The sequence below is a fragment of the Dermacentor silvarum genome, chromosome 4 (assembly GCF_013339745.2).
Source record: "Dermacentor silvarum isolate Dsil-2018 chromosome 4, BIME_Dsil_1.4, whole genome shotgun sequence".
Taxonomy (NCBI): domain Eukaryota; kingdom Metazoa; phylum Arthropoda; class Arachnida; order Ixodida; family Ixodidae; genus Dermacentor; species Dermacentor silvarum.
In genome coordinates, this window is record NC_051157.2 from 76,791,233 (window position 1) to 76,817,202 (window position 25,970).

The following is a 25,970-nucleotide window of genomic DNA, read 5'->3' on the forward strand; positions in this document are numbered from 1 at the left end:
AACAAATCTCGCTTGTTGACCGCTGAAACGAACTGTCAAAACGCTCGAGTGACGAAGCGCGGCGAGCGAATTGACCTTCGTGCTATCATGCCTCTCGCTTCAACACGACCTATAAGCGACGAAAACACGGCGGACTTTCCCCGTCGCAGATTGCTTTCAAGATAGGGCCAAGGCGATTGTATTGCCGAAGTGAATCGTCGCAGATTACGTCCTGCTTCAGTCCGCTGAAACCGTTCTGCATATTGCTTTGCCGGCGAAAATCCTCTCCTTCTGTTTGCGCCAGTCCCGACAGTCCCGAACACAAGTTTCGGATTCTCCGAACGCCTATGATGCGGCCCGATTTCCGTCCAGTCTCCGCACACATGATCACTTTCCTTTAAATGCGGCATCATGATGAACTCGGTACTTCATGCTGATAGAGCAGACGCAGAGAACGTGAAGACATACGGTAGACTATTGCCTAAGCACGTGTACTGCAGCACATGGAGGAAGCTACGGTAGCTAGGCTCGACGTGCGTGCGAGGTGGCCATTTTGAAATGCCCACGGCTATATGGTAACGCGTATTTAGGGTCGTACTCGATTCTAACACGCACGCAATTTTTGGACCTGTTTTATCGGGAAAAAAGTGCGCGTTAGATTCAAGTAAATACGGTATTTGGGGTTTGAGGGGAGTGTTTGCCATCTAGGTTGACTGCCAAACTTCCAGGCAGCCGCACTGTAACCGGTATTTGGTGTCCCGCAACTGCGCTATAAGTGATACGCATATACATAGAGTGCTATGGGAAAATTAACGGGAGTCTGAAAAGACCGTATTATATCCGGTCCTGCACTATAAGCGGTTACGTTATAAGTGGTCTATACTGTATTTCGTTTCTATAGTGTTATTTAGAATCGATAGTACAGTTTAGTTCCGTCGATTCAGAATTTACTAATTCAAACCGCTTTTCCTTTTGACTGTGGTCTTAAGTCCCAGAAAGTGTCCAAGCATGTTAAGCACTCCTGTTAATTTCAATATCTAAGAATCTCAATTTTAGAAGGATGGCAAGGATAGTCTTTAAAAGGGTGGCAGAGAATAATCCAGGGAAATAAGTGCTTTATGTTTTGTGTTTTTTTTTATAATGTTTTTCAGGCAAGGTCACTGCTGATCAGACCTACTTGACCTATGGAGGGGCTCAGGAGCGAGGTCCTTCGTTCCAAGTGAGGATCCCTGGAAGGGTACTTTACCTTCAGGCGGACCACCCGAAGCATACAGAGTCGTGGCTCGCATCTGTCACTGCAGCGTGGCAGACGCCTCTAGATGCACCCCTGTCTGAGCAATACATCACCCAAGAAGGCATCCCTGTGGCTGTAGACCGCTGCATCAATTTCATCAGCACGCATGGTAGGGGAAGGTTTCGTTTATTGCTTGGAATCTTACATTAAAGTGCTGGTGCTGTCCATGGCAGATCGGTTATCACCAGACAACGTTTGTCTGCTGCAAATTCTGGTTGGTGGAGTGTGACCAAACGTTATCTTGTCTACTCTGCAGGCACCCTGCTGACTGGTATCTACCGGCTCGCTGGTTCAAGTGCCAAGATCAAGAAACTAGTGGAACACATGTTGCAAAGTAAGTTGTTCATGGAGCATACCTATGTGGAGACTACATATGTTTTGCAGCCTTTTGGTATAATGTGCTTGGATTATTTTAATTTACTGGGATGCTGGCTTTGTACACATCCTTGAAAACGCACTTGGTCACGGATAAACGTATTCAAGGGATTTAAAGGTTCTTAAATATAGATGCATTCCAGGAATTCCTCAAAAACTGGGGCAGAAGTGGCTAATGTCATAAAGATTTCAAAACTCTATGGGGAAACTGGCCACAGTTTCTTAGGACCAATAAAAGTTCTTGTCACTATCACCGTCTCAGGGAGATTAGCAAAGGTTTCAACACCCACACATCATAGGCAGTGTACAGCTGCCAGTATTGCTTCTTTATTTAATTGCTCACTCATGACTTCCTCCTGCTTATACTTGTGGAAAACTTTCTATGGCAATGAAGGGAAAGGTATGAGGGCGCAGCTTCAGCACGTGTGTTACTACGACAAGTGTTTCGGCAGCGTTTGACAATACTTTTGGTTTCTCAGAACAGATACTGAATCAGCATAGCTTTCACTTTTGACAGTTTCGTATTTGGCCGAGTATAGAAGAGAAAAGCAGAAAAATAATGAGTGGCAATTTAGTTGTAAATGCTAGCAGAAACGCGTTAACGTTACGTCGCACCTCTTTGAGGTCCCGGAGCCATTATTTAAACCACGTTCACCACATTGCAAAGTGATATTCAGGAGCTCACTCGACATACGTCTTGCCTCTACGTGGAGCGAAGTGCAACTGACTGTGGTTCGAAGCAGACCTCCGTCTCTTGCACTATATGTTTGTTTGTGTGTGTGTGTGTACGTGCGTGCATGCGTATGCGTGTGTGTGTGTGTGTGTGTGTGTGTGTGTGTGTGTGTGTGTGTGTGTGTGTACAGGGCATCCCACATAACTTCTGCCAATAATTAAAAATATGCGAGTGCCATGTAACTGGATAGAGCCAAGGGAATGTTGTTTGGCATCGCTTGGAGCAAGTCGGACTATATTTAGTTATTGTTAACTAATTAACTTCTCAAATATTGTAATCGGAGCAAAATAGTCAATCAGAAAATTGTAGGCCATTATAAAAAATTCCCGATCCATCTTTCTGTTGCTCAATAAGCGTTACATAAAAGTTTTTTTCCAAGCATTGAAGAAAGAGCCCGCACAACACGTAAAAGTATCGTGCGACTAGTCGTGCAACACTTTTTGTGTGCGTTTGGGGTATTCTTTGAAATTTTGATTACAACAGCTTCATGTACTGAATAGTAAAAACCAGTCAAAAGACGAAGGACAGAGAAGAGACGAGGCACACATGACGTCGTGTGTGCCACGTTCACGTGTGTGTGCCAGTCGTCGTGTGTGCCACGTCTCTTCTCTGTCCTTCATCTTTTGAGTGGTTTTTACTATTCAGTGTGTACCAACTGACCCAGACAGCTACTCTACTGCAAAGCTTCATGTAGCACAGCCCACCCCACTTGTACAACAGTGCTTACTCCCGAATGAAGAGATGAAAAAAATTTTACAGAAGGTTGTCGCTGTAATCAGTTTTGTCAAAATTCAAGGCTCATTACTCTTGTACCTCTCCATTTCTGGCTTCATTACATAGCAAACATGTCTATAATGGAACATTGGTACGGTTTTTTGGGGGTGGGTGTGCTGAAGCTATCTAAGAAAAATTGGGGACATCTGTTGCATCCAGCTTTCATCATTTATCTGTGATCATTGTTTTGTTCATATTCAGATCCTTGGGAGCTGCACCTGACAACTGAGGAGTACTCACCACACGATGTTTCCAATGCCTTGAAGCGTTACTTGAGGAGCTTCAAGGACTGCCTCCTGACAAGCTGTTTGTTCAATAACTGGATTCAGTCAAGCAGTACGTTTTCTCCCTTGTCTTGTGGATCTTCTCACACCCTTAAAGGGGCCCTGAAACGCTTTTCTAACCAATCATAGAAGGACATCACTATTAAATTATGTCGCCTCAAGACTCTCCTGCCACAAAAATTTTCACATCTTTCAAGCACAAGCAACATTAGACGTAGCTATTGGACCGATCAGCAGTGTTCTTTCTCGTTTCATTTCTACTAGCGGGCTGGAAGCTACACAGGGGAGATGGCAAGGAGCAGCGAGGGAGCAATGCTCCACTGGCCCCGCCCAAAGCTTGAGAACAGGAAAGCTCATGGTGGCTCCTGTGGTGGCCGCGGTATCTACGCTATGCTTTTCATCTCTTAGGTAATCTTCAGGAGACATTGCAACGTGCAGCTGTTGTGTTTAGACTGGCAGTGCAAAGATGAAATTGTTTTTCTGTCTCTTTGAGATCACAGACATATATATTTTTCATTTATTTAACTCAAATGAGTAATAATTGTATAACTGAGAATGTCCACGTGATCACTAAATCAGCCAATAGCTGTTGTGGATTCACCTGCATGTGATGACGTTGCATGATGACATTGCGGCAGCGCGAGCAAGCAATTTCTCGCTGCTTTTGATGCGAGATTGAAAATTCCCTGCTGCATGTAGTGCAATAATATTTGGCTCACATGTTCACAGTAGCCTCATTGACAGATCGGCAACATTTTCTTACTATGTTCAAAAAGTGATTCAGGGCCCCTTTAAAAAAATGCACATCCATCCACAACTGCCATAGACCATGCAAAGTTGTGAAGAGCCATAAGCACGAATATTTTATGTGCTCATTATTCAGAATGTCGCATGTGTAATTCTCATTGTCTAGTTTCTTGCTCTCAAATAGCCAGGCCTCTCGTCACTGCAAGGCCTACAGGGCTGTTCTGGAATTTCTTATTTACAGACATAAAAATTGGTCTGCAGGGTTCTCTTGCAGGATGGGACGTGATGTGACATGTGTTATTTTTCCCTTTTCCTTGTCGTTTACTTCTTCAGGCAGGTGGGCGCAGTCTCCCTTTTCAGGGTGCTGGTGGTGCTTGCTTGTTGTTATGCCAAAAATAATTATTGCGTCATTAAAATATTGAGGTTTCAAAATAGCACAAATATTTAGCAGCCTGGCTTCAGATATCAACTCAAATAGCTTATATTTTGCCGTGCATAAAAAGAACGTTCCAGTGCAGACATGGCATGTTCCACCAAGGAAACAAAAATATTTCACTGAAATTGACATAAAAAATCTGCAGGCACGTTAATACATTCTTTATTTGATGACTTTAAAGCGCCCCTAAACCGCCCAGAAGTCGAAATATAGTTGTGATGTTGCAGTTGTGCATGAGTCTGCAACAAACACGTAGCCGCAAGAATTTTTCGAAATGGTGCCGTAATAGCGGAGTTACACGCGTTTGATGATCAAAACACGGCCCTCACTCGTTTTGCTCTTTCCTTCGCTATGCGCTGTTCGTCGGCTGGTCTCCTCCTCGCCGAGTGCTCCTCCAAATGTCACGTGACTTACGTCTTCGCCAACGCACTTCTCAAAACACTGTCCATGTCCGGTTAAGGCACATCCACGCTAGCGGCAAATATACCAACGGCGAACCGGCCTACAGTGCCGTAGAACCCGTAGAATGTCTGCCCCGCCAGAGGTGTCCGAAGTAGATGGCAGTTTGGCTAGCGCACCGCTCGCCGTACGAGCGACGGGCCAGTCGATGACCGCGAAGCTGCGCAACTCCGCTACCGGTGACGCAAACATCGGCTACAGCTTCTGTTCCAAACAAAATAACTTCCACTAGATAATGTGATGCGTAAATTGTACATTTTATGAAAAACGATATCCACTGTCAAACTTTAACCATGAACGAGAGCACCGATACTTGTCGAGCTCAGCTGCAGTGCACTGCTACCGACGGCAGACAACCGAGCGGCTCGACTGTGCTCGCATCGCAGCCGATGGCGCCGCTAATATCAGCGTACTATTTTCTTCTTTGTGTACAATTATCGCGAAGAGCGACAACAACGGTAAGAAAATATTGCGGCTTGTGAGTGTCGGTGATTCATTCCGAAGCGCCATTAGCTTTAGCTTTGAAGTGACCTAGTAGCGACAATATTGGCGCCGTCGAGTGATCAACAGCAGTGAGGCTGCCGGCGGCGCCAGAGTGTCCAATCCTGAGTCGCTGATTGGTCACTTCGCTGTACGGCTGCCGCACAAATTGATCCCGGTGCCATCCTCTCTACGGCAAGGAAATCTGGCCGTTTGCGAACAAAACTGTCGTCGAATGGCATGCGGCGAGTTGCCGTGCCGGTAACATGGACCGGCCTTTACTGCGACTGTGTGCTTCTCAGCTAGCCGCTGTTCCTGCTGTGCCGGCACGTGCTCCTGCGAAGTGTGACGCTATGGACCCTGTGCTGCGCATATGTCTAGAAAGGCAAACACTGTCGGACTCTGTTGGCGCAGCTAATCAAACCACGAAGCACGACTGTGTTGGAACGTGAGCGATCTCGCACTTGCATTGCGGGCTGTAGTTACCGAATCGATTGTGCTCAATATTGTGCTCTCTGGTTACTGTGAATTTATATTATATTCCAAGCACAAAAAAGTAGGTTGAAATTTTGAGGCAACATCAATCCTTAAACATAACTGGATGTGTTATCTATGATAACTACATATGGTTAGCTTATAAATTTCCATTGACTGCCAAATGGTGATTTCATCTAACATTTTCTGTCTCATCTTCAGAGTGCCAAAATCCAGCAGAAAGGAAGAAGATGGTGAAGAACCTGTTGAATGAGCTCCCAACAGTGAACTACTTGTTGCTGAAGAAGTTAACCAGCCACCTCAAGAGGTCAGTTCAAATCGTACTGTACAGCCAGTGCAAATGGAAACGTCCAGTTGCCACAGAGCTTCTTTAAAAGTGTCTTGTAATGTCTTAAAAGTGTCTGTAACGTGCCACATACGCCTGTGAGAGAGAGAGAGCAAGGATAGGAAAGGCAGGGAGGTCAACCGGACAAGCGTCTGGTTTGCTGCCCTACACAGGGGGTAAGGGAAAGGGGGAATAGAAAGAGGAGAATAGGGAGAGAGAGTACTGAGTACACGTGGGATGATGCACAGGGACACTATAAGCTGTCTCTTAAAACGTCGCACTTCAAGTGGTGCACACGAATTGCTTTTCGTGCCAGTGACGGGTGTAGCCACGGTCCAAGTATCTTTGACTCAGAGAATGGTCTCGAGTCCAGTCAGCTTTAAGTTTGCCTGTGCGTATGTCAGCTAAACCTGGGGAGGCATTCTCAGCTGTTCACTTCTGGGGTTACGATCACTTTCACAAGATTTCATGTGAATAACACAGGACACATTGCCGCCGCCTACAAACAACATGATTCATGGTACAGGGCCAAGAACACACTGTCTTCACAGATGGCCAGGAATGCCATCACCTATAGATACCAACACGTCCAGCACTAGTCTTGTAAAGCGAAATCTAGTCTTGTCATGCAAAATCTTGTAAAGGTGATTGTAGCCCTGAAACTGAACAACTAAGAATACTGTCCCTTCCCACTCATTAGATCATGCCACCAGAAATATCTGTGCCACACTTTATATCTCCACACACAAGCACAGAGCGTTTATTTGTGCTTCAAAGGTGGCGTGTTATTTTCTGTGACAGTTTAAAATGTGCCCTGTCCTTTGAGTGGCCTGACAATGACATTTGCATGTCGAAAACAGCTATGTCATGTTTAAATGTCGTGAACAATCTGTGCCAGCTCACCAATGGAAGCCACATTGAACAGAGTGTTGTTGAAAAAAAGGAAACGAAATAAGAATAAATCTAAAGCAAAGGAAAACCAGACATGTGCATCAACATGGAGCATCGAGTTTCACATCAGGAGAAATAAAGATGGGGATGAGAACGGTTGTGACAGCATGTAATTGGATAGGAGTATGGGCGTATTCAATGGGGTATGTTGGCGCATCAGAACACCCGTGAAATTTTATAAGCCCATGTGAGAAATCCCTGCTAAGAAAGAAAAGAAAAACATTACGAGGAAACTAGGGACAGTCCTGAAAAGTGTAATGTCCTGGTTACACTGCTGTGGCTGAGTGGTTGAGCTTCTAATGTACTACGAGTAATGAATCGAGAGGAAGTCTTGAAAGGGGTGAATAGCAATCTGCAGCTCTTTGAAACTTTCCTGGAGTAGAGGAATTGGAAAATATTTTATCAATATTTGTCTTGTATGCCTGTGGTCTTACCAACGAAGTTTGGTCAAAGAGCAGGGTTATATTTTTCACTGATGATTGGACTCTACGCTTTTCTTTAGCCTGTACGTGTGTGTGTGTGTGGTGTGTGTGTGTGTGTGTGTGTGTGTGTGTGTGTGTGTGTGTGTGTGTGTGTGTGTGTGTGTGTGTGTGTGTGTGTGCGTGTGAACACGTGTGACTGTTAAAGAAGGTTGAAGTGCTTGGCCAGTGCTTGGTGTAAGGATATCAGAACTGAGTTTTCTGGAAAGCTCCGCTTTTCCCAAGACAACTTCTTGGGCCTCCATGAGTATCCAAAGGGAAACGCAAGTCTCTCCCAGCTTCTCTACCACCTCTGAAACACTGCTGATCATTTGCTGACCCCACGGTGTGCACTAATATGGTACCACACTACATGTTGTAAGCCATTGGTGTCCTGTTGCGGTCACCCAACAGGACACCAATGCTGCATACATACTAGTGGCAAAATGCGCGCGGCCCGCCACCAGCGATCAAACGCGGCTGCAGCAGGGCAGCCACACCAACCGGCGGCGCACCGCTACAGCAGTCACATGCCACCATAGACTCCTCCCCCCATCTCGAACTATACGTCAGCTCCGTCCGGGAGCTGATGCATGCAAACGATAGTGCGAAACTAGTTTCTGGCTGATACCGAACGCGAGTACAAAACAAGCGGTCGGGTGGGTCCGCATGAAATTTTTCCCCGCGTGCACGTCACGGAAGCGGCCACTCTCATTGGTCTCCTTCATCCGCGGCAAACCACAAAAAATTGGTCCAAAACCGATCCCACCTGTGGCCGAAAAAAAGCTGCCGTGCGGCTGCTTGCACGGCGCGCGTTTTGTCGCCACCGGCGCACTGCGCACGTTTTTCCCTTAGTGTGTACGCGCCTGAACTTGGGGACCGATCATGGGAAAGACACTGACTACATGATATGCCTAGAGCAGGGCAGTCATTGAAAATAGAACCATGTGAACATTTTTAGTGAGTAATTTTTGCATCAGTGCTAATCAGATGCATAGTGTCAAAGCTGTTGTTTTGAGCAGTTCAGCACCTTGTTAACAGTGTAAATGGTATTTGTGCTGTAATAATAATGACATTGATGTTCATCTTTGTAGTGCTTTACTAGAACCTCTTTTAATGACTGTTCTGGTCTAGTTGGTGCATTAGAATTGTTTGGCATTATAAAAGCTTCACAAGTGCACAACAACATTTAAGAATCAAGATGGATGACACAGACATTGACTACCGACTTGTAGTTTATTTACAGACACTTGATTTCAACATCCACTTATCATTTATCTTATCATGCCTGCAGCTTGTGTACTTGCGACATACATTTTATTCTAATTAAATGAACTAACTACGAGTTGATTAGTCAGCACCCATGCTGTCTACATTTATTCTTGTTATTTGTAAAATATTAACCTTGAATCAACTAGCCCAGCTTCGTTCATTTGAACATTGCAGGCTGTGCGTCAGCTAAAGCTGAACATACATTACTGTGCCCCCCTTTTTTGTGCATTTAACACCAGCTTAGACTTCTGTCTTGATGTTTTGCATCTTTCTCAGGTACTTTGGGTGTCCTTTCCACTTGCTAGTGGCTTTTCTGGTTAGCTTGCTATAAGCTGTTCTATGAACTTGTCATTTACAGCATCAGCGATCACAGTGACAAGAATTTCATGCCTGTGCTCAACCTGGCACCCTGTGTTTGGACCGTCGGTGCTTTACAAGATGGTCGGAGACCTCGAAACCGAGTCACCAACCAGCTCCAGCTTTGAGGAGAACAATGCCTCCATGGATGTTGTTGCTGACCTCATTTCTGGTTATTCCTGGTTCTTCGAGGTACAGTTACATTTCATCAATCTTTGACAGCGTCCCATCTTGTGAACAAAGCTAAAACGTTTTTTTTTTTTTTTTTTTTTTTTTTTTTATCGGGGCATATTCGTGCCTATCTGGCTTCACATCTTTCATATCCTGCAGAAGACACTGAGTACCAGTCAGGCGAATTATTGCACCGATGCATCAATCTAAATGTCATGTCATGCAAAGTGAAAGCTTTGGCCAACCTGCCGCAGTGACTTGGCTATAGTGTTCTGCTACTGGTCACAGGTTGGATGTTCGGCTTCTGCGGCCAAATATTGGTGGGTGCGATATGCAACAACACTACGCATTTAGGCTTAGGTGCACGTAGAATATCGCCAGGTAGTCGAAATTAATTCGCAGCCTTACATTACACCGTCCCTCATAACCCATTGTGCAGTTTAAGGATGTTTAACCCCATAATGTATTTTAAAACTTTGGCAATGTTGCCCTTTGCTTTCATTTCAGCGTCTATGTGCAAACACATATGTATTTGCATTTCGGCTCGAATAAATGCTTGTAGCTACATCCATGCACATATCTTAATGTAGTGTGGGAAGTATGTCATGAATTCACAAAGATATATTTGCTACTTTCTGCATCTGAAGTTGAGCAATAATTGCTGAACTTAAGATAATAATAATAAAGAAAAGGGAAACTGCAATTTCTAGGAGTTTGAAGTGGTCACAGTTAACTGTATCTTTAGGCCTTTCCTGTAGTGAGCCTGTAGCTTATTCAGAAGGCAGGCCACGCTGTGTATTCGAAATGAAACATTTCATCAGTGTAGAGCCTGCCTTTACTTGCCAGGTGGATGCTGCCGAGATGGAAAAGGAGAAACGAATTCAGGCAGCCATGGATCTCCTTAGGGAAGCAAAAATTGCTCAGGTATTTGTAAAGTCATGTTCCCTTTTTTTTTTTTTATTGGTGTTCTGGGTCATCATACTTTCAGAACTTGCATGGTACTCGTTATTTCACCAGGGGTGGGAATCCTGCGCCAATGGTTCTGGTACTCGCTCAAATAGCTGCACCAAATTGCACTGAATGCGGAAAAATGACCGAAATTGTGTCACAGTTGCCAAAATTGTGCCTAAAAATGACCAAAATTGTGCCAAAACACAACAGTTTTGGGAGCAGGTAAGGCTTTGGCAGCTTTGGGTCCAAAGCTGCCAAAACCTCATTTGCCGCCCAAGCCAGCAAGTCAGGTCCGGGGCTTATCCGTGCCTCCCTGTTGATCGAGAAGAGTCACGGTGCTGGCGCCGTTTCTGCAGAAACAAGTGCACAAGTGCCTGCGCACTGCCTTCTGTTACTTGCGCTGGTGCCATGCCAGTTGCTGTTGATTACAGTGCACAGCCCCGCAATAGTAGCAATCGCGGTGATTGCGAATCCTGATATCGCAGTAATTGCAGTGCTGCATAGCACAATCGCCGCAATAAAAAAAGTCGCACTTTCGCCCGCAAGATGAAGCATTGATTGCGATAGCAAATTAGTAGACAGCTACACGAAGTAAGGATAGTAGTTTTATTGGCCGTTTACACTTGTAAACATTCGCTTACTAACTAAATTAACAAGCATGGTGTCACGCGTTCTCAAACTAACATGAACTCATCTCACTTGATGACCGCACACACTCGCTGTCACAATAGTGGAGTGCGGAAATGCAGCAGCAGCAGTGAGCAAATTGACCTTCATGCTGCCTCTCTCTTCAACGTGAACTAAGCGGTGAGAACACAGAACTCACGAAGCTATTAGCACTCAGCGCAGTCTGCTCCCATCGCAGATTGCTTTCAAGATTGGGGCCCGCTCAGCCACGCCATATGCAGCCTCCGCCGGAGTAGCTTCTTTGAATATTTGATTGGAGAGCACCTCTAGTTACATCACCAGCACTTAGTAGAAAAATATAACAAATGCCTTCAAGATACTTTTCAGAATTTCTTTAATGCTGCAAAATACAAGGTTTTGTGACTGCTGGCCCCAATTAATCATAATAATGTTCTAAATTAAAATCTGCATGCTACAGACTGCTCCATAATCAGAATTTGTCTGCTTCAGTGCACTCAGGAATAAGGTATCACGTGCTCCAAAAATTGCTACAAAATAATTTTGGGCATTGCCACCTCTGTTTCACTTCAATATCATTCAGAGACCAGCTGGTGACATTCTAGTCGGTGTGTACGTCTACAGCAAAGATTGGGGTCACTGCATCAATGTCAAGGTAAGTAGTATATGTGGCTGCACGTTTACACATTTAAAAATGTGCTTTAACTTTGACACATGCAAAATTTATATGAGCACATCTTAATCGAAATTTTAGATCTTTAGATAACCATAAGCTGCATTTGAGATAATGAGAAATTGTATGGGCTGGCTCTAAAAATCTGCACCTACTAAACATTGATTACAGATTGCAGGATATTGTTGTGCCCTCTGATTCCTGAGCAATCAGCTTCCAGCTGTTTTCTCAAATACATTTTGTTATACACTTTCTCTCTCAACATTGTGAATGCAATGTTTAGGAAGAAACATTGCAAATGCAAACATTATATGTATTGTGAATGTAAGTATTGGATGAACTTAACACACTGCATAATTTCTCTACCGGGTTGAACAACTTCATGATTTTATGTATTATTCCTAACAGTAAAACAAAAAATTCTTGCATAAATAATTTCATGAACTTGTTCATTATGATGCACAAGCAGACTAAGATGCGTTTGCCACTCTGACTAAAAAATGGGGTACTGCACCACAAAACTTTGTTTGGTTCTCTCACAGTTTTAAAGAGTAAGACATGTACAGAGGTCAATACTCATGTCTAGAACAACGGAACATCGCGCTCGAGACTGCACGAGCGACATCTACAGTTTGAAATAGGCCACATCTGAGCATGCGCGGCACCAATGATGCGCCCGCCTTGCATTTTTATCTTTGTTTATTGCCGCGGCTGCAACAACTGCATTGGCCGTCAAAAGCACTGTCAGCGGTGTAGCGCAAAAACAAAAACAAACAAACACAAAAAACGCAGCGAATCGTTCTCAGCGCCCGGTACAAGCTATGCTTTAAGCTTATTCTTATTGACAATGTTATTATTGACAATGTTCGCTCATGAAACGCACAAAGAAAAATCTCCGCTTACCACTCATGTATGTTGTGCTTACATTTGACAGCGTTCTTGAGGTACCTACATGTGCTGATTTCAATAAATCTCATAAGTTCAGGATATCTAGGCAGCATTTTTCTGTATGTGCGATCGAAACTTACAATTATTCGCAATTAACGTTGGTGGGTTGACGACCAATAAACGATGAAAGTAGGTTTGTAAAGTTCACTCCTAACAGACGGCAATAAACACGATGCGTTATGCAAAATCCACAGCGCAATGCGCGAGTTATATGTGCGACGCAATGGCGGTATGACGATACCGCGAACTGAGAATAAGCCTGCAGTATAAGGGCGCCGAGCCGGGTGATTCCACGCATTTTTCTTTTTTGGCGGCGCTACACCGTTGACAGCGCTTCTTCCGGCCAAAGCAGTTGCTGCAGCCGCGGCAATAAACAAGGAGAGAAAATGCGTGGCAGGCGCGTCATTGGCACCGCGCATGCTCAGATGTGGGATATCTCAAACTGTAGATGTCGCTCGTGCAGTCCCGAGCGCGACGCTCCGTTGTTCTAGACATGAGTGTTGACCTCTGTACAATCTATTTATAGGTTATAAATGACTGGGATGCACCAGGCGGGCTTGCACCATATACATGCCAAATATAATGCAAGTTTAGCTTGCTGCATTATCAAACGGCTACTGCAAGTGATGCAATTAGCACTATGCTTATCAGACAGGAGATAATGATTTGCTTTTCCTTGCTGCTGAGTGCTGGTTTAAAGCCCCACCGTGCTTGAACGGCTGTCTGGCCAAGTAAACTGGGCCAATCTCGGAGACAATGTAATGAAGCTGGGCCGATTGTGGAGGTGGTGTAATCGAAGGTGGTTACTTGGTGAGCCGATGGTAACACCAGTGCACAGTGTGGGCCCTTGCAAGGGCTCTAATGTGGTTTGAACTGCTGGCCGATCCTGAAGGCCAGCGACGTCGTACGACATTGTAGCACCAGCGCATCTAATAGAATTAAGCAATACAGTTTACCAATCAGTGTCCCCAGCACCGTATCTCAGCAGATCTGCCGGGAAGCTATCACATGGCTTTAAATCTTGTCCTCCAATGGTTTTTGCTCAATTTTTTTCATTGCTTGGGTGCACCGTGGTAACTGTTGTCCTCCAGGTCAACTAAGGAATGGGCTAGGTTGCACAGATATTTTAAAAGTGGGGCAATATGTTCTTACTCCAAGAAAAGTATAAATCAGTTGAGATGAGAAGACTTTGTCCACAGATCTTTATTTACACTTCTTTGGCTCAAGAAGGTCAACACTAAATGAAGAAATTGAAGGGCTAAGCAGTGCACCTCAACTTGAACTTGCACATCAAAATAGTGGCGGCAGTGACAGTCTGAGGGCATGGATTTCTTTATATTTTTGCCTGTACATACCCCTTCTGTAGTGGAAAGTCGATGAAAGGTTGCAGGTTGAGTCCTCGCTTAACTTTCAATGTGATGCAGTCCTTTTTTTATTATTGATAAACGTTAACAAATGCTAATTAAAAGCTGCTAAATGAATGACATCATGAAGAATTATTTTTGCATCTTTTCTGGCATGTCGAGCCTCTGCTGATAGTTACAGAAGGGTAGTCTAATCTAGCCTAACATAGAATTTCTATTTTGTGTCTATATTGTTTGACCCTGTAGCAAATACCCCTTCAAGCAATATGAAAGGAACCACCCCAATTGCTTTCCAAGGCACCTATTAGCTAAATATTTATTTCCCGCATAAAAGTGTTCAATTGGACTAAATATTTGATGAGAAAGCTTCCTGTTGCAAGACATGATTCGAACCCACAGATAACAAGAAATCACTGTTCCTTCTCATATCACTCATAAATGAACATGTTATATGCACTTTCAGGCTTTTTTTTTTTTTTTTTTCTTAGATGTAAGTACTATGTGCAGTTTTCTGTGCATTCCTTAACAATCAAGTATGAAACCAGAAATTCTGTTGTGTTGCCTTCTTCACAGCTATCTAGCACCCAGTGGAGATTCCTGTGCCAATATGTTACAATAATAATATTTCAACTTTATTTCTTCAGCTCTCTCCTGCCATGACAGCAGGTGCTTTGTGCAAGCACACCATGCAGCAACTGAATATCAAGGAGCCCGTCAACAAAATGGCTGTCTTTGAAGTTGTCTGTGATCAAGATCTGGGTTAGTAGCCAAGTTTAAACCATCCTGGAACAGGAGCGCGACACATAAACCTCTAAGTGTTGCTTGTGAACTTTAATATCAATTGGGGGAGCACTTTGTCTTTAGTTGTATCGAATTTTGAGTTTTATTCTCTTCATCTTAACCGAGCTGAGGCACCGTTTTCATAATGTGGCTGCCAGTGTGGCTACTGCTCAGTTACTCACCTGACTCTGTGGCTGTCCGCTGCTGAGCATGACGTTGCAGGTTCCATTCCCAGCAATGATGGGCTGCTTTTTGATGGTGTTTGAACATGAAAACGCTTGTGTACTAAGTTTGTGTACCAAATGCATCCCCAGCAGTAATGTGCTGCATTCTGATGGTGTTTGAACACGAAAACAGTTGCGTACCAAGTAAGTGTACCAAATGCTTGGTACACAAACTTGGTACGCAAGTGTTTTCGTGTTGCTTAGTACACAAACTTGGTAGACAGGTGTTTTCATGTTCAAACACCATCAAAATGCAGCCCATCAATGCTGGTAATGGAACCTGCGACATCATTGGTACACAAACTTTTTTTCTGTCCAGTCATTTCTTTACATGTTTTCATGTCTTTTCCGGTGCAATAAGTATGAACCAACTCACTCAGCAACAAGGAGTAGGTAATACTCAGCACTTGGTTGCATGTTAAACCACAGGTGGTCAAAATGAATAGGGAGCCTTTCACTGTGCTGACTCATAGAGTCCCTATGTTACTTTGGGGCATTAAACCACATCAACCAGTCAAAGCTTCAACTCTGGGTGAAGATGCACTATTTGTATGTGTGTCGTAAGGCTAAGTCACCTAGTTTGCCAAATTGCAGTGTTTGCCAGATAATGGTAAGATTAAATGTGCACAATAAAGTAAATTGGCTTCTTAGCCTTACCTTTCCAAGTTTATGAACATTGCTCTCATTTATAGTATTGCTGTATTCTTTCAGAACGGCCCTTACATCACAGTGAGCCTGTCCTCTCTGTCGTAGTTCGCTGGGCCAACTGGGATGCATCGTTTGCCAAGTCCAATTACCTTTGTATCAAAAACAACTATGTCTATGATGAAATAGCACCTCTCGTATCGGTAAGTACCACAGACTATCTGCAATGTGCTGTTTGATTTAATAAAGTGTTCTCGTTTTTAATGGCACCGCTGGCTTTGTTGTTTCAGAATCGTCAGCCACTGTCTGTGTTCAGTGAGCTTCGCTATGCCGAGGCTCGTCAGAAGAGCTTCAAAAAATCTGTCCTTGAGTTTACAGGTGGCAAGATAACGCAGTACAAAGATTCAAAGGTTGGAGCTCCTTTATCTTTATGGCTCTTTCGTGTGCACTCGCTTCAGTTTGTACACCTATTGCTCGTTTGCGTCGGTCCCCTCTGATAAGCTATTTTGTAATTTCTCTCTTGTAAAACCTTGGATCATCTAACACAAGTGATCTATACAGATTAGTGTGGTTTGTACAAGAACGACAAAAGTGCAGTGTATGATGGACCTCGAGATGCTTTGTGCCTAATTCTCTTGTTTCCCAAATGGCAGGGATGCTCGGTCACTTTGTCCCATAGCAAGGAGACGCCCTTCAGTGCTACCTTTTTTTCTCATGAATTCCGATTGATCTCTAGGTCCTAGGTTCAATACCCAAACATTGTGGTCTTGCACTTATAGAGGTTGTGTAAATGGGTGGTCGAAATTAATCCAGAGCTCTTCACAATGGGGTCCCTTGCACCTTGTTACCTGGCTCTTAAAGACATGTGTCGCAGTGTGCCAGGTGACGGTGCAAGCAGCTGTGCACTGGCATGCATATTGCAAACTAGTTTTTAACTCCCATTCTTGAAAAGCATTATTGGGCGGTTTCACTTGAACTGTCAAAAAAATATTTTGAACAGTGTACAGTAATGCAGGAGCATGCCAAGATATCCCACCTATCTCATTGCGGGAAACCAAAGTTGCATTCTCAGAGCTATGTTACGCAGCAAACACGCTATCTGCGCTACAGTAAACTCAATGAGACCTGCAGCAGAGCGTGTGCGGCCAACAAACGTACTACGCACGTCATGCGTTCGCCCGCATGTCTGTCCTTCACGGTGGTGGCGGGAACCCAATGCACAGGGTTGTCGGCATTATGCAAAGGTCTATTGGCAGGTTTCTAGCTAGTTGACATACTTTGTACTGTGACTGCCTTCATTTTCATAATTACGGTGTGTCTTTTAAATTTAATTACTTAACATAATGTGATTTGTGAGTTTATCACTTGTTACAACACAATTTTTCATTTACTATACTGGCCTGTGTAACTTGTTTTTATTGAAATAGGTTCTCTGTCTCAACTGCACTGTCTTTAGGAATTTTTGTGGCAGTTTATGCATAAACCACAATATTCATATTGCATGAATTTTCTGGAGATCAGCAAAGGGGAGGGCTTTGCAGCAGGAAATTTAGCTTTCGGCTTAAATGTCAATTACAACAGGCTACTACAAAAAAATAAACTCTGTTCCTCAATAAGTAAGCTTTTGTGCTCAGGGAAAAATCAGTGGGGTTGTGCTGCAGTTTTTGCAGATGCAACATTCATGATATAATGGAAAGACAAATGGTGAATTAATGCAATTACTAAATTGTCACTGAGTACAGGAAAAAAATTAAAGAGCTAGTGCTTGAGGAACTTTGCATATTGCATCTTGCATCTTTTGCAGGCTAGTCAGCTTGTGAACCAATGGAACATTGAGGACGTCCTCTGGTTCATGGGATGCGAATCACGGCGGAGCCCACCTTCCAAGTTGGTTTACTTTTTCAAACTTCATTTAGTGATGTCTCATACCCTCGTTGCCATTTTGTCATGCACCCCACCAGAGTTTGTGATTTTGTCATCAACTAACCCTATTTAATAAATTTGGCACTTCTTTGTCTTCGATTGCTCCTGATTTATCCTGTTTATAAAAAAAATTACCTGTGATGAAGTTACTTTAAAAATATGAACATTGCTCATTGTCATGTCAGGTGTCATCATCATCACACCTTTGCGATTGAAACGCAGCCAGCACTATCACCGTTGGCTGTTCCAATCCAGTTGTGTGGCTATTAGGCCCACGACACAATACTTGTGCCCAGTGTTGCAGATTCAGGAATTTACTTTGGTTGGAGTGACTGATGTGCTCCGATGTAGTTACGATATACATTTATGAGGTGCCCTGCGTAAATTAGTTTTGAGCATGTACTTCTCTGGTGCAAAAGTGTAAGGATTAGACATTTCGCAATAAAGCCAATTTCCTTCTGTGCCAATGAATTCAACTTGTAATTGACCCATTTCAGTATGTTCCAGCACCCAGCATATCATGTTGAAGTGCGATTGACTGTGCAGTCTCTTACTGACATAACCTGAATTTTGCAGGTGGAATTTTACATTTGTGATGCGTCAAGGAGACATAAAGAGGCAAGCAGCCAAATTTTATCTGATCTTATTTTATACTTTGTCCGCATTCCTGCCCTTATATCCTGCTTTGCGCAGCGCTCAAGCACAGCCCTGCAAGAACACTGTTGCATTCATTCATTTTTTGGATGCTAAGTGTCCTGTGTGTAATTTGTTAGTGTGCATTTTGCAGTAGTGTTTTTAGAATCTATGCAAAATTTAAGGAAAACCATGTCATTAGACTAGGATTTCCCAGACTGCTTCCTTGTTCTCACAGCCCAGATAGTATGCACAAAGTACATAAAGCACAGGTGTACAGCACGGCCCCTCCTGAGCATAATAAAGTTTATTATGCAGAAAAGAAAGGAGCCTAGCACGTTTTATGAAAAGGAGGTTATGACAAATGAATATAGTACAGCTGTAGAAGTGAAGAAGCGGATGGAAGGCTGGAAGTGCACATAACAACTTTGGTACTCGTGGAATCTGGAAAACTTTCAGCAAAGCATTGGTTTGGCAAACACTGCTCTAATCTTACAGCCAGATCCACAGTTCCACCTCAATGCACATGTTTCTCCTCAATGCCGTAGAATGTGGGGCAGCACTACTGCAAGGCTGGACCAGTGAATGCACTTCCATAGGCTTCAGGGATTTCCTAATCGGACACTTTCCATATCTTTTCTTAAATGCTGGATTTCAGGAATGTTGCTGAAGCAACTTCTCATAGCACAACCTTCTGAAGAGCATTATTGGATGCAGTAATGTAATTTTGTCAAAAGAGCAGCGCTTCCATTCATTTATTTAAACTACAGAGGAGTACCAATTCAAGGTGTGTTTCTGGCTGCCGGGGTTCAAATACTAATTGCATTTTTTTAATTGTTGTGGTTCCCCCCTTACATTTCGTGTGTAGGACGAGGGACCGTCCATTCTTTGGCAACTGTGTGAGCCTGGCCACCCAGGAGGAATTTGAGAAGTGGCTGGCGGCTATGCTGAATGCTGAGTTCCCCAAAGGTATTTTCCCCCCTCCTCCTGAGCCAATTCCCGACCTGCTGTCCTGATCTGGCCTGACAGAGATGCGGGTTACTTTTTCTTTTCATGGCATCTGACTTTTTTTAGTTGTCAATTGTGTGAATTTGTTGAATCTCTTTCATTTCATATTGTACTAGTTCTGGTGCTGCTGGCAGCAAAAGTTTATCAGGCCTGCGATCACTGGCCAAACTACATTGTCACACATCTATAGTCAGACTCAGCTCTATGTGTATGCCACCTTGTTTTCTTGCAGTCGTGTTTGCTTGTTCACTTCTTTCCGAGATGCACCACTCAGGCTTTGCATATATCACAGAGCCGCATTTTTGAGACGAAGGTCCTGTTTAAACATGGGCTTTATGTGATAACCAACTTGCCACTGCAAGCTGAACAAACTTTACCATGTATCGTGGCTTTTTGATTCATACGGCCACCTTAGTCTCTTGGATAGCCTCACCTTGCATCTGGTTCAGACAGTAGAGGGAGTCCATCTGGTTGAAGCAAGTGAGCAAAAATGGCTGCAAGAAACAGATGTTGTGCATGTTTAACTGCTGAGTAAGATTCACTGTATCGGATTGTGCAGGCAGTATGGTTTGGCTGGCAAGTGCGCAGTCTGTAAACTTTTGCAGAGCACTGTACACTTCCTTTCCAGCTGCCACTGTTGCTGTTGTGGTTGCTGGTTGTTTGCTGTCTGTTTTATCTTCTGTTGCTGAGGCGAAGTATACACGCACACTTGCAATGTTTATAGATAAGTGGGACTGCTTGCAGTTAAATCTTGTCTGCAGTTCCGTGTAGCTTTGTTCACTGTGTGGAGCTGTACTCGGGAAACCATTTTATGTACGATTATGTTTTATGCAACGAATGTGTCTTACTCCTTTTTGCATTTTTATTCTAATTTGACTCAAGGCTAAGCCAGGTTGATGCTAAGTGTTTTACAGGGTACTGCTTTGATCAAAGGGTAGTTTGTATGGTAGGGAAGGGGGTGGCACTCACCACTGTACCACTTTGAAGAAGCCATTCGTGGTAAATGAAGTGCATGTCTTGTAATTGAATCAATCTTGAGCCTAGGCCTGCCAAATAAGTCTTTTCCAGCTGTATCCGACTTCCTGAAATCACTAGTGTTTCTTGTTTCATGTTTAAAACTGTCCGCTAGGGTGTGTTCTGAGTGAAACCAAAAAGCAAGATGTACATGGTGCTCTAATCTGATGGCATTGATGCGTGATGCGGTTGAAGTCGGGTAGCATACTGCGCTCGCGCATTGTTGCAATACTGTTGTACCCACCCCAAGTGTGAGCACAGCCTGTGTCCTGAATTCTGTTAGGTCAAGCTTCAGTGTGCTTAGATCTCCATTTGCTTCCATTGCATTGATGCTCATGTTGCTCACTCTGTTGCACAATAGATCATGCGCTTTGTGGTGCACAAGTACACGTGTTGTGAATGTGAGCTACTTATCCAGTTTTTAGTGTGCCCTAATGAGCTGTCTCGATCGTTTGCAGTATGCAGTCTTTATAGGTGAGACAGTTTCTGTTTTAGTAGTCTTCGGTGCTGTCATCTTGAATTTAATCCCAACACCAGCATGGCTACAAGCATCAGAATTTTAAAAGCATGTATTAGTCATACTGTGGTGCGAGTCGGGGAAACATTTTTTTTGTCCGAGCTGTCAGAGTACGACAACACAATGTGTATATGGCTCTTCTAGTTTGTTACACGAATTAGCACAAACAAGAGTCGCATATCAATTTTCAATATACAGTCAAACCTCGATATAACGAAGTTGTATTTGCAGCGAAAAACTTTATTATATAGAGAATTCCGTTATATCGAGGTTTCGTTAATTGAATGGAACTAAGATGGGGAAATAAAAATAGTTTGTTACATTGCGAATTTCGTTAAATCAAGGTTCGTTATATTGAGGTTTGACTGTACGTAAATACAATAACATTTAATTTGTCCATCTGCATGGAACATTTTACATTAACAAGTATTGCATTTCTCCTCCTTAAACTGCGATTAAAAATGATGCTGTAAAAATCCATCACAAGTATCCGTTTTGCAACACTGAATTAACAGGGTTCCCTAAAAAAACAGGTTTCGAAAGCTTATTCATTTTTTAAAAAGCACCTCTGTATAACTGTTATGTAGCTGCAGCCAGTCTGCAAATGGAAAACTGTGCAGATGAAGTTTGCATTGTACACACGTTAACTTTACAATTAATTATATTTATATGTACTACTAATGTTTGGCAGTAGGTTTGTTCAACACACAAATATAAACAGGGCAGTACCGCCGGACTGAAGTTGAAGTGATATTATATGAACAAATATATATATATACAACTATGTTATTTTTTTTTATTGTGAAAACTTTCTTATTTTTTTTATAAGCTGTGGTTTTACACTTTTTTTATATGCACATGGCTGCCAACATACATGTGCATGTTTTACAAATGACCAAATGGTGCATTTACTGTAGAGTAGTAACTATTTTTTCAAAGGGTTTTACAGTGGCAACTATGGAACACTTGTGCCATGCTGTGGTTGTCATGTTACTCTCTGTGGATCAAGTGCCTCATGTAAAGCTTGTTTCTCTCTCTTTTTCAAAGTATCTTGTTTTGTTTTATGGACCTGTTGTACTCGTTGGCTTAAATAAATGTTTGTTGTACCAGGCTTGCTGTGTTTGTGTGTGCTGAAGACGGTGACTTTGACACAGTGCAAAATAACCATGGCTGTCAACTCTTTGTTGAGTATAATATAGATATACTTCCCTTAAAGCAAGGTTTCTTTTTTTAAAATTTTCTTGTATGCTTTTTTATTGTCAGTTTCAGATCTGGAATTCCAATTTTCTGGATGGAGTGAAGATGTTCTCTGAATTTTGCCAGCTTTATTTGCTGTTAAATAAAAGAAGTCAGCAACAATAGACCATTGTAGCCTTCATTTGCAATTAAGCAATGTTACCCAACTTGAAATGACTATTATCTAATTACTACTGTAATATACTACTATTAATTGCTACCACTAGTTAATTGAAATTAAACTGTCATCAAAATAAGCACATCCGTTATGCTAATGCCGGGCACATAAGTGCAGCTTCCTGATCAGTAGCATAATTCATCAGTCCAAACTTACTGCACTCGGTGCGTTGAAGTTTGAGTGAGGCTTTTAGTTTAACTGTTCACCAAATTTTTCGAAGCTCTTATCGCTCTGTCAGTGCACATTCTCAGAATAGGGCTTCAGATGCTGTGCTGACTCTCATTTGAGCAGGCAACAAGTGTTCTTACTTGAAAATAAAAATATAAATCTAGCCACCAGCAAACCAATGTACCTGAAACAGTCAGTGGCAATTGCTCTGTTAAAGGCAATGCTGGAACTTAAACCATTCAAGGTCATATTGTGTTGAAAGATAGGACTTTGCATGTGGAAAAAACAACAAGACTTCTTGCTTTTGGGAGTGAATAATATGTAATGGTGGCACGTATCGGTAACCCGCATTTCCTCCAATAAGTGTGTGATCGCAAATACTTCACAACAAATTTATGTAATCTATGACATCATTATTACAGTGTGCAGAGGCTTATATTCACCGACATTCAGGTTTATTGACCATTGCGTGAGGAATGTGGAAAAGAAACGTACCTTTTCACTTGTGCAAAGCATTACAGTGCCTTAAGTGCCAGGCTACCATCCTCGGCAAAGTATGTGCGAAGTGGTGTTGTCTCCATCACATTTGCTCTTCACTGTAGTGCTTGGCTTTTCAATGCTCTCAATGCTGGCCTTTAGTTCACTGCAAATTACACACAAAATAGCACATCTCATTGACCTGCTGTATATGCCTCAAGATGCATAATTTGTTCGTAGTATTCTCTCACTCCAATGGAACTTCCATGTCATTTAAAGGGCACAATTTGTTGTCTTCAAATTCTGGAGAAGGTGAACAAAGGCAGAATGAATGCAAGCGCTACCATAGAAGTCAAGTCCTCAAACTTCATGCGTACGGTGCTCTGCCAAAGCTGCACTCAACCATCTGAAGTATTCGCATGGAAATGTGTAACAGTTTTGACTGCATCACCACCTCTGCATCTGAACGTGGTAGCAAATGCAGAACAACTTGTACAATTGTAGGAGTCGTGAGGATAGTCACTGAAAAGATGCTTACTCATCTTTTGCTGCACAGGCCCTAGAAGCCTGAAATCTGGGGACCTGCAAATAATGGGCTCACAATCGTGGACGCTGGGAACTTGGTAAGTGGACAGAATGAAGGTGCCCATGGTCATCAAACAACTGAGCATACAAGAGCCATTGGGGTTGGATGTGGATGAAAATATAGGCAGAACATAAGCTGGCAGTTTTGATCGCTAAAGTGGCAGTTGGTTCATGCACATGCGCATGATACTCACTTTTGTAAGCTGTATTCAGCCAAGCCAGTGGATGTGCTTAAACATACAGGACAGCACATTGTTGCATCTGCTGCTTCACTTCCAAATACGATGGCCACTGTAATCTACCAGTGCCAATCAAGCTTGGCATGACAAATGCGCTTTCTGCTTGAGGTGCCAAAGTGCCAGCTACCAGAGCCCCCAAATGACGTCATGGGCATTGTATCAAAACACCATTCACAGCTTCCATAATACAATTTCTCGTACTGCCTTTTCAAACAGTGCAGAAGCATGTTTACTGGAATTGCACTGCGTTTCACAGCAGATCTCTATTAACTGGTGCAAGGCACAGAGTTTCCAACAAAACGAAATCTTTTGAGTGCTTTTTAATGAAAGGTTATGCTTTGAGTGTAAAAAGTTATCCAAATCCTACACACATGTTGGAATTGTATGTGGAGCAATGCTTAAGTGAGGGGGTTAATTAAATGCTACACAAGGAAAAGTGGTGTGTACCATTCTGCTTATTTTCATCCTGTGCTACGTGCAATCCCACGCAGTGTTTATGTTTTGCACACTACACCGTTCACAAGCTATGCCGAAGTGCAAACACCAGATCAGGCGGATGCACAATGTGAGACGTCGACACAGCAATTCCAAGAGGATGAAGGGGGCCCATGATGTTTGGCGGGGAAAGAATGGGGACGAGAGGTGTATGTACAGCAAAGCACTACACAACTGTAAGCAAATTTGAGGATTCTACACATCTTTCACGGTAACGCATACCCATTCTTGTGGATGGGCCAAGACTGCACGTACCTAATAGCCCGAGGATGGGGTAGCCCAAATAAGAGAAAATTATGAAAATCGGAGAAGCCATTGAATGTCGTGCGCTATTCCGAAGTCGGTGTGCTCTGGAGATTCCATAAATAATTCCATAAAGTGGTTCGTGTGCTTTAGAAATGCCAATGTGCTAGCACAATATGTACCTGCTTCTGCACGATGTATTTTCTTCTTCGTCTTAGCAGCAAGGAAGTCTGGGTTGAGGAGGCACTTTTATATAAACCACGTCAAGGGCAAAGGGAGGACACATCCGAAGCAGGAAGAGTGATTGGAAGTGACGCTGGCGCAGTTCCAAAAATAACTTTAAGAAAATATAAGGAGCCGTTGACTGTTATGCGCTGTTACATTAAGAGATATCGATGTGCTGTAGAAATTGTTACATGTAAGGCGACATCATATGTACAGATTTCATATCGTTATTTAACGCTTTAGTACGCGGAACACAGGTTCGTGGACTCGCTGACCCTATTTTGTGGGTCGATTCCGTGCCATATAATCCGGTTTGTTGTGTCCGTATAGGCGAAGAAATATTCGCTGGAGAACTGAGGCTGACGCCCCCGATCCTCGCCGAACCTGTCCTCCCGACGTCGCGTCATGACGCCCTCCCAGCTTGGCGCGGACTTACACTTTCTCCCTTGCTCCCCTTCTGCGACACTTTCTCATTCCGTCGCCCTCTGCACGTATGAGAGGCTTTCTCGTGTGACTAAAACACGAACCACCAATAAATCCTGCAATATAGCCAAAAAATGTCATTGCTTTAAATTTACAATACACGGGTTATAAGTGAAGTGGGCTTCTCCACGTGTTAATACTATCTGTGGGGAAGCCAGCTTTCGAGGCGGCTGTTACATACGTGCAGGCATGTTTGGAAGTTTCGCTTACACAGATGTAAAAAAAAAAAAAAAAGTCACAGTTTCGCCCTAAGGGCGAAGCAATGAATGCGATAGCAACACAGCAATGTCATACGAAGTAAGGTGAGCGGCTTTGGTAGCAATATGAATTGTAGTAAACATGAGCTGATTAAGTAAGCAGGTGTGCTGCGGCGTAAGTAGACCGACATGAAGAGAGACTCGATGACCACGAGAAGGCGCGTGTGAAACGGTGGTGTTGATGAGAAGCGCTTCCCGTGGGCAGCGCGTGCGAAGGGACACACCTGTAGCGCTGCACTGCCGACCCGGGCAGCATTGCATGTGTAGCGTCGTTGGAAAATGTGGCCCGACTATTACTAACTGAATGAACAAGCGTGGTGTGAGCGCGCACAAACAAACATGAATAGATCACACTGAATGACTGCAGACAACGACTGTCAAAACGCTGGCAGCGAGCGCATACGCCGCCGCGGGCGAAGGTACGTGCGGTCTATCGCTTCAACGGAAACTGAGCGGCGAATGCACGGCG

General features: G+C 43.4%; 1 protein-coding gene across 1 annotated transcript in view; it reads left to right on the plus strand.

Annotated features, from left to right (window-relative positions):
- The window catches only part of LOC119450273 (arf-GAP with Rho-GAP domain, ANK repeat and PH domain-containing protein 1-like), a 33,670-nt gene extending 11,373 nt beyond the window's left edge, over positions 1-22,297 (plus strand). The window contains 16 exon segments of the mRNA XM_049665761.1: positions 1,131-1,382; positions 1,530-1,607; positions 3,357-3,491; positions 6,258-6,363; positions 9,421-9,547; positions 9,549-9,611; positions 10,437-10,514; positions 11,770-11,841; positions 14,816-14,930; positions 15,887-16,023; positions 16,111-16,230; positions 17,625-17,707; positions 18,320-18,361; positions 19,245-19,345; positions 20,857-20,872; positions 22,179-22,297. Of these exon segments, the coding sequence (XP_049521718.1) occupies positions 1,131-1,382; positions 1,530-1,607; positions 3,357-3,491; positions 6,258-6,363; positions 9,421-9,547; positions 9,549-9,611; positions 10,437-10,514; positions 11,770-11,841; positions 14,816-14,930; positions 15,887-16,023; positions 16,111-16,230; positions 17,625-17,707; positions 18,320-18,361; positions 19,245-19,345; positions 20,857-20,872; positions 22,179-22,215 (1,562 nt within the window). The 3' untranslated portion in view covers positions 22,216-22,297.
- The last annotated feature ends 3,673 nt before the right edge of the window (positions 22,298-25,970 follow it).